This window comes from Sturnira hondurensis, unplaced genomic scaffold, assembly GCF_014824575.4.
Source record: "Sturnira hondurensis isolate 20B ecotype Veracruz unplaced genomic scaffold, ASM1482457v3 Scaffold0019835, whole genome shotgun sequence".
Classification (NCBI taxonomy): Eukaryota; Metazoa; Chordata; class Mammalia; order Chiroptera; family Phyllostomidae; genus Sturnira; species Sturnira hondurensis.
In genome coordinates this window covers 3,208,328-3,220,498 of record NW_028092466.1, presented here as the reverse complement: position 1 = coordinate 3,220,498, position 12,171 = coordinate 3,208,328, and the positions used below count along the sequence as shown (strand labels likewise).

Here is a 12,171-nt window from a genome sequence, read left to right as displayed (position 1 = left end):
ATCCATTCTCAAGATTAATCAACTCAGAGTAGGGGATGGGGGACTTTCTGATCAAAAGATCAGAAATAACTGTCATAAGCAGATGGCAAACATTGTCCTTAACAATTAAACATTGAAAGCTTTCTAATGGTTTCAGGAACAATGATAATTGTTCTCACCACTATTATTTTATACTATGTTCTAAGGCCTGGGCAGTACTATAAGACAAGGAAAAAGAAACTGGCTCTAAGAGGGGATACAGTTACCTCTCTTTGCAGAATATAGTGTTGCCTGTCCAGAGAACCAAAAACTTGAAAGTGATTTAAATTAACAGAAGGATTCAGGAAAGTGACTGGTTACATAACTAATATACAGAGGCAATAGTTTCTTATATAGTCCAAATGAAATGTTTAAAAGATAAAACTCCCATCAAAATTTTTTAGATTTGTGAAATGTTTCTAAAATTTATCTAGAATTGTGAACTTGTAAGAATACCAAGAAAAATACTGGGGAGGGGAAAAAGAAGAGGGATTGCTCTATTAAAACAGAATGAGGTTTTAATTATTAAAATATTGTGATATAGGCAGAGAAATAGAAACTTAAATCAATGGAACAGAACAGACCAAAGTATATTTAAGTACTATATGATAAAATGTTATATTTTATATTATTAGGTAGTGAGTGAATTATTCAATGGATAAGGCTGAGCTAATGGATGTGTTTTTTAAGTTTATATAATCAATGTTTTACTTCCACCGTAAATTCACACATAAATTCCAGGTTGATTAGAGAGGTGAGTTAGAGTGAGGGAAACCATAAAAGAACTTGAAGATAATGTAGAGGCGCATTTTCATCTCAGAGTGGGGGCTTTTTAACACTTAAGTCAGGAGCTATAAAGGAGCAGGATAATGTTGTAAATACATTTACAATTTTAAACTAAAAGTGAATTTGAAAAGCAAGCACAAAGAGGAAAAATATTCACATCATATGACAGATACAGGACTCATATCCGTCACATAAAACTTAGCTCTCCAGTAAGCAAAATATTCTTAGTAAAATCTGCCTCAGAAATTAACATTAATTCACGAAGAAATACAAGCTTAAGTTAAAATATTCAGCCTCACATACTAGTAGAAGAAATTCTGATTGCAATAGCAAGCTGCCACTCTCAGCTTTTCAGATTGTTAAGAAACTTTTAAAAGCTGGCGCTACTCATTCTGGGCGAGAGTCAAGGGCGTGGGCCCGCCCCTCAGTGGTAGAGGCCGTGGTGCTTCTGGAGGCAGCTGGGGAATAGACAGCTTGCATTCCTACTTCTGCAACTTCATCCCAAAGAAACAATTGGTCATGTGCACCCAAAGGTGAATGTATAAGCATATAGATAGTTCCTATTATAAGCAAGCACTGAATAAAAAATTGGAAGCAACCAGAATGACTAATTAATGATAGAGGATAAGGAAAATAAACCACTCTGTCCCTATAGCTGTGGATGGCACAGTGCTCTTGCCTGTCCAGACACATGGCCTCAGATCTGTGCTGGTTCAGCAAAGAAAAGTCCATTCAACAGTTTCCCATTTATAACCCATTGGGTCTTCACACAACCTGTGCAGTATGGCCACGAAACAATCAATGGTCAGTGATGTGTCCAGAGTCACCCGTGGCTGCGCTAGGACTGATGGCTGCGGCCACATCTGACGTCCTCAGCATTAGAAGCCCACTTCTGTCTGTTCATCAGATTGGGATATGAAAAACATTCCCAGTTATGATAATAAATCTGATGCACGAAACCAGCAGCGTCAGCTGGACTGGGTTCCCTCCAGGTTTATCTCCGCCTTGCTTTCCTTTAGCTTTGGTGTTCCTTTCCCTTCCTCTCCGCTCTGGGGAAGAGTCTCTCAGCCGCTGATCACTTGGGTCCGTCTGTTTTATGTTGCAGTGTCTCTCCATGGCTTTGTGTCTCTGGGCCCCTGTTCACACCCCAGTGTCTCCACTTGCAGCAGAGTTCTCTGGCAATTTTGTATGCTTGGCATTTAACTCATCCAGTGGAGAGGCCTTTGAGTAGAGCATAGGCTCACAGCTGTCAGGTGTTGGTGGTTTTTCCTTTGCTGAAATAATCTGATGTCCTTGGACTGTCAGATTTGGGCCACCCTTCCTGATAAGGGAAGACAGAACCATTTCCTGGGCTCAGCTCCAGCAGTGCATCCTCAGTAACGTCCGCTACCTCATGAAGAGCGAGGCCCCAGGACAGCAGGTCAGTGTGTGTGTGTGTGTGTGTGTGTGTGTGTGTGTTGGGAAGGGGTGGGGGTGGGGTAGAAAGCTAGGAGTGGCTCAGGAGAGATGAGAATTTGCCGTTAGTGAGTACTCACACTGTTGTGTAAAACAACTGAGGTTTATGTGCGAGGAGATAACCAATGGATGACCTGTAGTGCTTCCCTCTCTATGCATTGCAAAAGAACTTTCACGGACAAAGGTTTTTTCTCATTAAATCTTACAAAACACCATTGGAATAAAGAGTGGCATTTACATAATTCTTCTGAATTTTGTATATTTTTGGCTTACCATAGTTCTTCCTGGAGAATAGCTTATTATAATAAATTGTAACTTTGATGTTTGGATTGAAAATTTCAAGGGACTTCACATATAACTTCTGTGAAAAATAAACATTGATGTTTATGTCCAAATATGAAAACTAAGATAGTAAAATTATTTTGTCCAGTTTTTGAAAAAAACTGAGATAGAAACTGAAGGGAAAATACCTTTTTGCCTTGCTCATTTATTTTTTCTCAGGTTGGTAGTTTTCAAGTGAAAAGCAACATCTTTCGAATCCATCTCCTTCAGCCCCTGTGGTATCAGAAAAGTTTCCGGTGGCTGCCTGGCATGGGTACTGACATTTTTAGAGATAAGTCAGTGGCATCCAAACTTTGTTTCCCCCTGACTATTCTCTTAGGAAGATCTTTGCACTTGGGAGATGCACCAATACTCATTTCAGTGGTAATTCTTCATCATTCACACTCCCTTGGGCACAGAGAAAAACACTAAATTTAGGGTTTACCCCAAGAATCCCTGTGTTAAGGACCTTACCCCATTCGAACCTATCATGGTCTCCAGGGGATTTTGCTCTCTGTTCTGACCAGATCTGCCACTGTGCCCAAATTAGAAGCATGGACTTCTTTCCAAGTAGGTCACAATATCTAGGAATAGCTTTAGCCTTCCCCCCAAACCCTGTGTTTCTGAATCTTGAAAGTGGGTGAAACTACACCTATGTGACTGTTGAACTCTGCTGGCCTCATTCTGCGCCTCGATACACGTGTGCTTTGGCCCCTGTACCCCACAGTCATTCTGAGTTTAGAAACCAATCCACAAGCCAACGTGCCAGCGAAGTTCTAGTACAGGCAGCCTCCCGCTCAGCTGTGGATGCTTTTCCACAGTCACTGGTAAGTGTGTGACTGGACATGACTTTCTGCAGGAATGCCGTATTCTAAATGGTTGTGAGCTTCCCAGGCCAGCCTGCCCATTTAACTCATAATGCTTTTGGTAATCTAGTTAATACTGGCTTAACAGGGTAATAATTTGGAAAGAATACATTCAGAATTCACAACACTGAACTGAAGATATTAAAAACAGTGAACGTATATTGGAGGCTATAGACAAGAATAGAGGACAGGAAAGTGTCCCTTACAAAAATGACCAATTTGCAGGATGGCCTTAATTTGCATGAATTATGAAAAAAGAGGTTTATGCCCTGGGCCGATGGCTCAGTTAGTTGGAGTGTTGTCCTGTACACCAAAATGTTGTGGGTTCGATCTCTGATCAGGGTGCATACAGGAGGCAACCGATCAATGTGCCTCTCTCACATTGATGTTTCTCTCTCTCTAAAATTAATTTTTAAAAAACCCACATCCTCAGGTGAGGATTAAAAAAATTTTTTTTATATCCATAGTTAGTATTTCTTTATATGGCTTATTTTGAAGTGTTTACTTAGCATTTAGTATGTAAAATGTACACTAATTTGCTTCTAGATTATTGTCTCATTTTGGTAATTTGGTGATGATAATTATCTGAAAGTAAGTTAAATTACCTATTAACAACTCATTAACATAACTGACTTATTTTTCCAATGACTGTGCCAGCTCGTGTTCCAATTAAGCACAAGTTGTTTAAAAACAGTATGTTTATCCTTTCAGAAAATATAATGTATTAATAGTGTTAGATCACTATGTTAATAGAGACTGTATTTTCAAAGTCAGATGAAGCTTTTCCACCTCTAAGTTTTGAATACTGATCATTGAGGGAATATTCAAAATAGACTACAAAGAAAAATAATTACATTTTTTGAGTAATTTATTTTCACCTTAGAGTCTAATTTTAACCAGCATGCACGATGACCCCCACTCCCTGTGTTCGTCTTGGCAGAACCCAGGGTTGCTGTTTTCCATCCGGGTTGTGGGGCAGTCCCTGGCCTGGAGCTACTTGTCCCCACAGGACAGCAGGCCCCTCTGTCACTGGGCAGTTGACAGGTAAGGGGATGTTCCACATTTGGTAAGGGAATGAGTGTGATCTTATTTGACTAGACCTCTTTGAGAATAGGTGTCAACAAAGGTGATGGCAGTCTCAGCTGCTCTCGGTCACTTCCCTCTCTAGAGCCTGCCGCTGGGTCAGGTCCTCATATACATTCTGTGCTTGCAGCCCTTATGTCTAGAGACCTACTCTGATGACCACGTCAAAGATGAGATTGTGGGGGGGGCTCCGGCCACAGGGCCCCCTCAGCTGCCACACATGAGAATAAGTCTACCAAGACATGATGTGCTTGGGGAGGAAAGATGGCCGGTCTCTCAAAGGAGAAGGACCAGGAGCCTTTTCCTCAATGGGCTTTTATTTGGTTCATTTTGCAGAGGAATACAGGTAAAGCTCATTAATCGTTGACAGGCAATAAGGATCAAACAATAGATAACAAAGAACTCTGAGGGCCTATTTTTGAGTCAGAGTCAGATAGACAAAGAGCTATGAGGAACAAACTCACTTCTTGCTTGGACTCTTATTTAATTGAGAGCATTCTAAACAATGCAGGTTTCACAGGATTTTACATATTTCTTAGGCCTGATTGCCCTAGGGAATCCATCCTTTCCAGCACAGTGAAGTACCCACCACCAGCATTGTTTCAGGCTTAAGGCATTTTCTCAGGCTTCTGTCAGGCAGGGGTAGTAAGGCAGCCAAGAAATTAGGAGACTTCTTGCAGACAGAATGAGGACTCAGGCTATGTCAAAGACAAAAAGCGAGGGTCCATCACCCCTTTTTGCTGTAGCCCCCCAAGTCCTTCCATGGGGCCTCCACGTGATTGTGCCTGTCTTAGGTTGTTCCCCCCTTAGGGAATCTTACCTGTCATTGGCTAACCGACCAAGCATTGGGGCCAGTTATGGATGAAGTAAAAGGAGCAGAAGTGATGCTCCTGCCAGGGAGATAAGCTTTGTTTCCATAGTGGCTTATGGTCTGAAGGTCGCTCACTCAGCCTTAGCCATGGCAGAGTTATAGCTTCTGAAAGCAGGCAGGGTGGTCCCCAACATGAGATGCTAAGGTTCCCAGAGATCTGTTAACTTGCTCACACTCACACCGCTAGTTAATGGCTAAAGCTGAATTTGAACCCAGATCTGACTGAAAAGCCCAAATTCACTCCATTAGTCACGCTACTGAATTCAACCTGAATCCCCCTGTAGGGCAGGGGAGAATTCTACCACTGAACATTGGCCCCAAACTGTGGAAAGTTGTGCCCTCTGGTTGAGGACTGAACCAGTATGGCCATGTCTCTGGTGGTTCTGTCACCCTGACTCTCCATGGGCCTGTACCACAGCCTCCTGCTGGGTGCAGTCTGCTCATTTACCATGAAGTTCTCAGTCAGGTTGTCCTGTTTCCTGGCTTGGTCAACCCAAGCTGACTGAATCCACAGAACAGGTACGATATTTTGGTTTATAGTAAGAGATATATATTTGGGGTTCCCAGCTCTAGCACAGAGCTCCTAAAACCCTTGCGATTTCCTAAATGATAAAAGCATTAAAGATATCTTGTTATTATTCGTGATAAACCCCTTTCAACAGCACCCAAGTTTGTGTTAGTGAGGTCACTACTGGAAAGCACCTAAGGGTGGGGCTGTTTGCCAGGAGAACTAACCATGTGACTGGAGGTTTGGCACTTTCAGTCCCATCCACCTGACCTTGGGGAGGGGGTGAAGCGTTGGAGGTTGAATCTTTCCCCAATGGTTAATGATTTACTCAGTCATGACTGTAATGAAGTCTCCATAAAACCCCAAAGGACATTATTTGGGGAGCTCCAGGACTGATGAACATGTGGAGGTGCTGGGAGAGGGGAGCCTGGAGAGGGTGTGCGTGCTCCCTGCCCCTTCCTACATGCCTTGCCCTGTGCATCTCTTCCATCTCTCCACTCCTGAGCTATAACAGACTGATGATCTAGTTAGCAAACTCTCCCTCCGAGCTCTGTAAGCTGCTGTAAGCAAGTTAATTGAACCCGGGAGGGGATCCCTGGACCTTCCAGTCTATTATTTTGGGGTTGGTCAGCAGCACAGGTGACAACTTGGACTTGCCATTGGTGTCTGAGGTGAGGGAGGGGTGCTGAGAGTCTTAGAGGACTGAGCCTTAACTTGTGGGATCTGATGCCATCTCCAGGTAGATAGTTCAGAATTGATTTAATTGTTTGGTGGTATGGGAAAAATAAAACATTGGAATTGGTGTCAAAATCTGGATTGGTATCAGACTGTAATAGGGAAGGGCCCCTCCCTCTAAAAGGGACCAGGAACCAGGATGAGGGTAAGCCAGAAAGTTCTGTGCTGTGCACCCCATCTGTAGTCTCCTTGGCTGGTAGCTGCTACACAGAGTTAGGGAGGCAGGAGAAATGTCAGCCAGGGCCTGCTTGGGTGTGACAGGAAGAGAGAGCCTGGGGATGAGGCTGGGGCTCTGAGAAGGATCCCCTCAACCCCCGCCACTGGGCTCCCCCTTAAAGAAGAAAACTCCTAGTCAGAGTATGTTCCACAGAATACCAGCTGATTCTAAGAACTTAAGAGGAAGCTTTTAAAAGCATTAAAGCAATATGATAGAGCAATTTAAAATATAAATATATGAATACAATAATTTTTTCAAAATTGAACTTGTATTTTGTATGTCTCTCGTCCCTCTGCCATTACACTTTTATTATGTTTTACAAAAATATTTGTCTGCACTGGTGTGGAAACAAACTAAGGAACGGGTCTCTCACTAGAGTTAGTTTGGGAAGCGCTCTGCAAGTTGGCCACACTGAAGGGAGCCTGCCCCTGGGGCTCCAGCCCTCTGGTTACATCTGCCCTCTGCCCAGCCTGCCCCTCCCTCCGTCTCACCCTCCCCCACCTCACTTGAGCAACTCTCCCTCCATTATCCCTGCACCCCCTCGTCCTCTTAGAAATTCTTAAAATTGTGGCAAAATACACAAAACATATAATTTACCATCTTAACCACTTTCAAGTGAACCACTCAACAGTGTTAATTAAGCACATGTACACTGTTGAGCAAATATCACCACTATTCATCCTCAGAACTTTCCTCATCTTCCTATACTGCAACTCTGTCTCCATTAATCGGCAGCTCCCCACTCCGCCGCCCCTCAGCCCCTGACAACCACCTCTCCACTTTCTGCCTCTGTGAATCCTGCGCTCTGGGTGCCGCGCATGGTGGAGCCCTACAGAACTGTCCTTCTGTGGTTGCCTTACTGCACTTGGCATAGTCTTCAAGGTGCATCCATATTGCAGCATGTACAGAATTTCCTTTGTTTATAAGGCTGAATAATATTTCATTGTATGGATATACCATGTCTTGTTTATCTTCTAGAAACTTCTTTGTGTCACTTGAAGTGTTTCTCTCCCTCTCTGGGACCCTTAAATACTGTCGGGCCTCAGTGCCCCACTTCCACCCCCTACACACTCCCTCCAATTGCACCCCTGATATACCTTGCCTTGGTTCTACCTACCACCCTTAGATCCAGGTCTCTCAGCTCTCTACCTCCAGTCTAGATTTTTATTGGAGGTGCAGACTCACATGGCTTACTTAAATGTCTCATAGACATGAAGACTAGACATTTGCCCATCTGAACTCTTCCTGGGCAAGACTTTCCTCTCCTGTCTTCTGTGACTAGAGATAACCACTATCTACTCAGTGACCCAACCTGGTGACCAGGGACTTGTCCTTGATTCCTTCCTCCTTCTTGCTTTCTCCTTAAGTTTAATCCACCATCAAGTATTCTTGTTTCAAATCCGGGTGACTCCTCAGACTTGTTCCTTTCTCCTCTACCTTTACGACCATTGCCTGAATTCTCGTCCTTATCACCTCTTAGCTAGACGCCCTAGAATCACCGCACTGACATGCCTCCCGTCTCACCCATCTGCTGCATCTGCCCATTTAAAACCCTTCAGTGGCCCACAGGGTAGTGTCCACACCTCCAAGAGTGGCATTCAAAGCCCTCTGGATGTCCCTCTGAGGTCTGGGCTCACCCTCTCACCATGCGGCCTCCCCTCCCCTGGCCTCTACTCCTCATTCCAGCACATACCATACCCTAGGCTCCCCCTGAGTCCTCTGCCTGTGCAACCCTTTGATCCTTTCCTCTCACCACTCACCGTGGATCTGGACAACTCCCGCTCCCCCTCTGCGGGGTATCTTCTCTGGTCTCCAGAGCAGCCTGGGTGCACTTCCTCTGAGTCCCCTCAGCACCCTGGGCACCTTATAGCCATTGCTTTGCATGCCTCTCCCATTAACTCTTAGCTCCTTCAGTGTAGAGGTCACGTTCCTGTGCTGCTTGGAATCACATCCTGCCATGAAGTCAAATACTGCCCTGGTTCCCGTTTGAGTGAGAAGCGGACTTCAGGTCACACTCACTCTTCTTCCCTTTGTGTGACCTATGGGGCTTTGTGTAACAGAGTTTAAGCCTGAAGGTGCCAATTCTCCTTTTCCACCCCGAAGCTGAGAAGACTGAGGACTGAGGCAGAAAGAGGTCAGCACGCTAGGTTTATGAGACCACCCTTCACTGGTTAAAGGATGTGGCTTAGACATAAGTCTGATGTGAGCTTTTGACTAGGTTCCCCAGAACTAAATACCCCCATCCCCAAGTAAGGCAGGCCTCCCAGCTGTGGAAATGGAGAATCTGAGGGTCCTAAAGAAGGAGGCTTAGATATAGGGCGACAAATGGGCTCCCCAGTGTGTCTCCTCTGAATCGAACATACGCCCCAATCTGCCAGCCTTCCACCTGCAGGGACAGAGCTGCTGCCAGGAAGACGCATGGATGAGAGGATGGCAGCCTTAGGCCGTAGGGAGGCAGGAGCAGGAGGGGTGAGCTGATCACCTCCTCCCCCAACCCCAGGAGGCTGCTTCTCCTCTTCAGGGAGACTGAAGCAGATGAAGGAGACAGTCACATGCCTGTGGCTTAGTTCCCCTCAGTCTACAGAAGAGTGAGGAAGGGTGGTCATTCTTCATGTGGAATGATAAGCTGGGAGGGCTTCTCCCAGGTACACCTTGTTCCTTGCTCCCTTCTGGCTCTTGTTCCTCAGATGGTGCCACACCCCCACCCCAGATCTGGTGCTGCTCAGCCACAGGGTTTCCTACCTCCCACGAGCTCAAACCCTGTTTTTGAATCATCCTAGTATCAGTTAGGGACTCATGTGACATCCCTACTGTTTCATGACGATGTATTCTAAGCATTTTTAGGTGCAGACTCCCCCAGCACTTGCATGTGTCTTATTGATTTGGGGACATGGCCTTACATCCTCCATGCTTTTCTCGACTTATCTCTTCTGTGTTAAAAACAACCAACCTTTTCTTGGCTGAGGTGGAGCTGAGCCCAAGTAGCTGGGAAGAGCTATAGATTGATTCACAGGAAGAGTTTCTAGGTATTTGAGGGTCTGAAAGAGAAGACCTTTTTGTGTGTGGAGGTGGGCTAGAGGGTGTTCCTGCCACATGTGGTGGGGGAAAGTTAGCTCATCTTAGGCATCGTCATAATGGGGATTTATGTAGGACAAAAGTGGAACTGCCCTCTAGATGCTGAGAAAGTTCTGGGGTGCAGTGGGAGAGCTGACCCATGTCCTCGCAGTGCCCAGCTCCTCAGAGCCCACAAGCTCCCAAGGGAGCGAGTGGAGCCCATTCAGAGGCAGATTAGGACTGAGTCTTCAGCAGACAACAGTTCCCCAGATACCTGACCTCCATTTTCACTTATCACCGGGCATTTCTGTTTGGAACATCAGTCCTGGGGGCAGAGGGAGACCTTTGGACCCTGCCAAGATGTGGGGAGGAGGCCTCATGCTTTCTGATAGGCTCCTTGTTCTGTCCTCAGGGCTTTGCACCTCAGGAAGCCAGGAGGCCCCCCACATGTCAAATTGGCCGTCGAGTGGGACAGCTGTGTCAAGGAGCGGTGAGTTCGATGGGATTTGGCTCCAGCAGAGAGAGATGGTGCCTGGCAGTGCACAGAAGCCTTCCTGTGCCCAGTTTCCCCCAGCGACTATCGGGCAGTAGGCGTGTCTCTTTGGTGCCATGTGGTCCATGCCTCTGAGAAACCCAAATGATTGTTGTAGGTAAACAATAGTGATAGTACAGGCAGACCTTGGAGATACTGGGGGTTTGGTTCCAGACAATGACAACAAAACAAATATCACAATAAAGTGAGTTGTAATCTTTTTTCTGGTGGAGGGTCTTGCCTTCGATTTGTAAAAAACACATCTGTGGAGCGCAGTCAGACCAGACATGCCTGTAATAGTAGTGACGGTAGTGGCGGGCGGTAGGTGGGTGGTGTGGTCCGAGTGAACTGACACGTGATGCTTACTCACCCACCCCATGCTGGCCGTTGCCCGAAGCACTTCATGCATTTGCAATTTGTTTTATGATTATTACATTCTGTGAGGTGGGTGCTACCATAATCTACCTTTTCAATTGTGGAAACTGAGGCACAGAGAGGTGAAACAGGTGCCCAGTGTCACACAGCTCCTGCATGACACAGCTGGGATTTGAACTTATATAGTGCTGCTCTAGACCACGTTCTTAATCACTACATTGGCTGCTTTTGTAACACCAAGTGCATTGGCCCTACTTTGAAAAAGGACGCTGTTCAGTTTGGCAAGTATGTTTTTTTATCCTCACCTGAGGATATGTTTTAATTGAATTGAGAGAGAGAGATCAATGTGAGAGAGAAACACCGATTGGTTGCCTTATGTACACACCCAGATTGGGAATCAGACTCACAGCCTTTGGTTATATGGGACGATGCTCCAACCAAGTGAGCCACCCAGCCGGGGCCCAGCCAGTATTTATTAACCTCCTACCAGGTGGTAGGCCCTGTGCTGGGACAGGGAAACAGACAAGTAAGCCAAGGACGTGGGCACTTGAGCTGGTGGGACAGACAGAGAGTTCTGGTACAGGAGGGTGAGTGCTGAGTCAGAGTATGTAGGCAGGAGGTCCCAGTGGGGCACCTTCACCTCACCTGGTGGGTGCCTTCCACCCTGTCAGCTGTGAGCAGAGACTTAGGAGAGGCCCCCCGGAGGTGGGAAGCCTGAAGGCCATCTGTTCTCCCTCCGCAGCCTGTTCGGGAACCTGCAGGAGGAGCGGGTCCAGGAAGCCGACAGTGTGTGGCGGCAGCAGCAGGCACACCAGCAGCACAGCTGTACCTTGGACGAATGTTTTCAGTTCTACACCAAGGAGGAGCAGGTCCTGCCCTGGGGGTCCGCTCCCCAGCCAGGAGGGAGGCTGGTACCTTTCGGTGGGTTGGCCCAGTGCCGTGGGGGCCTCACAGTCAGGTGGCTTCCTTTGCAGCTTGCCCAGGATGATGCATGGAAGTGCCCCCACTGCAAAGCCCTCCAGCAGGGCATGGTGAAGCTGAGTCTGTGGACCCTGCCCGACATCCTCATCATCCACCTTAAAAGGTTCTGTCAAGTGGGTGAGAGAAGAAACAAGCTCTCCACGCTGGTGAAGTTTCCCCTCTGCAACCTCAACATGGCTCCTCACGTAGCCCAGAGGAGTGCCAGTGCCAAGCCCGCACCTGGCCCCTGGCCCTCCTGGAAGCAGCCAGCCTGCCTGCCCACCAGCTACCCGCCGGACTTCCTGTATGACTTGTATGCCGTCTGCAACCACCACGGCAGTCTGCAAGGTGGGCATTACACAGGTGAGCTTTACCTCTTGGCTGCTGGCT

At 46.5% G+C, this 12,171-nt stretch overlaps 1 protein-coding gene across 3 annotated transcripts in view; it reads left to right on the top strand.

Annotated features, from left to right (window-relative positions):
• USP43 (ubiquitin specific peptidase 43) overlaps positions 1-12,171 on the top strand; it is a 65,721-nt gene that overhangs the window by 32,426 nt on the left and 21,124 nt on the right. For 2 of the 3 annotated variants that reach the window (XM_037028221.1, XM_037028223.1), the window contains exons 8-12: positions 2,110-2,224; positions 4,387-4,490; positions 10,327-10,404; positions 11,564-11,690; positions 11,796-12,144. In XM_037028221.1, the coding sequence (XP_036884116.1) occupies positions 2,110-2,224; positions 4,387-4,490; positions 10,327-10,404; positions 11,564-11,690; positions 11,796-12,144 (773 nt within the window). The remainder of the gene's footprint in view (positions 1-2,109; positions 2,225-4,386; positions 4,491-10,326; positions 10,405-11,563; positions 11,691-11,795; positions 12,145-12,171) is intronic. The other variant, XM_037028222.1, reaches the window with a different exon arrangement.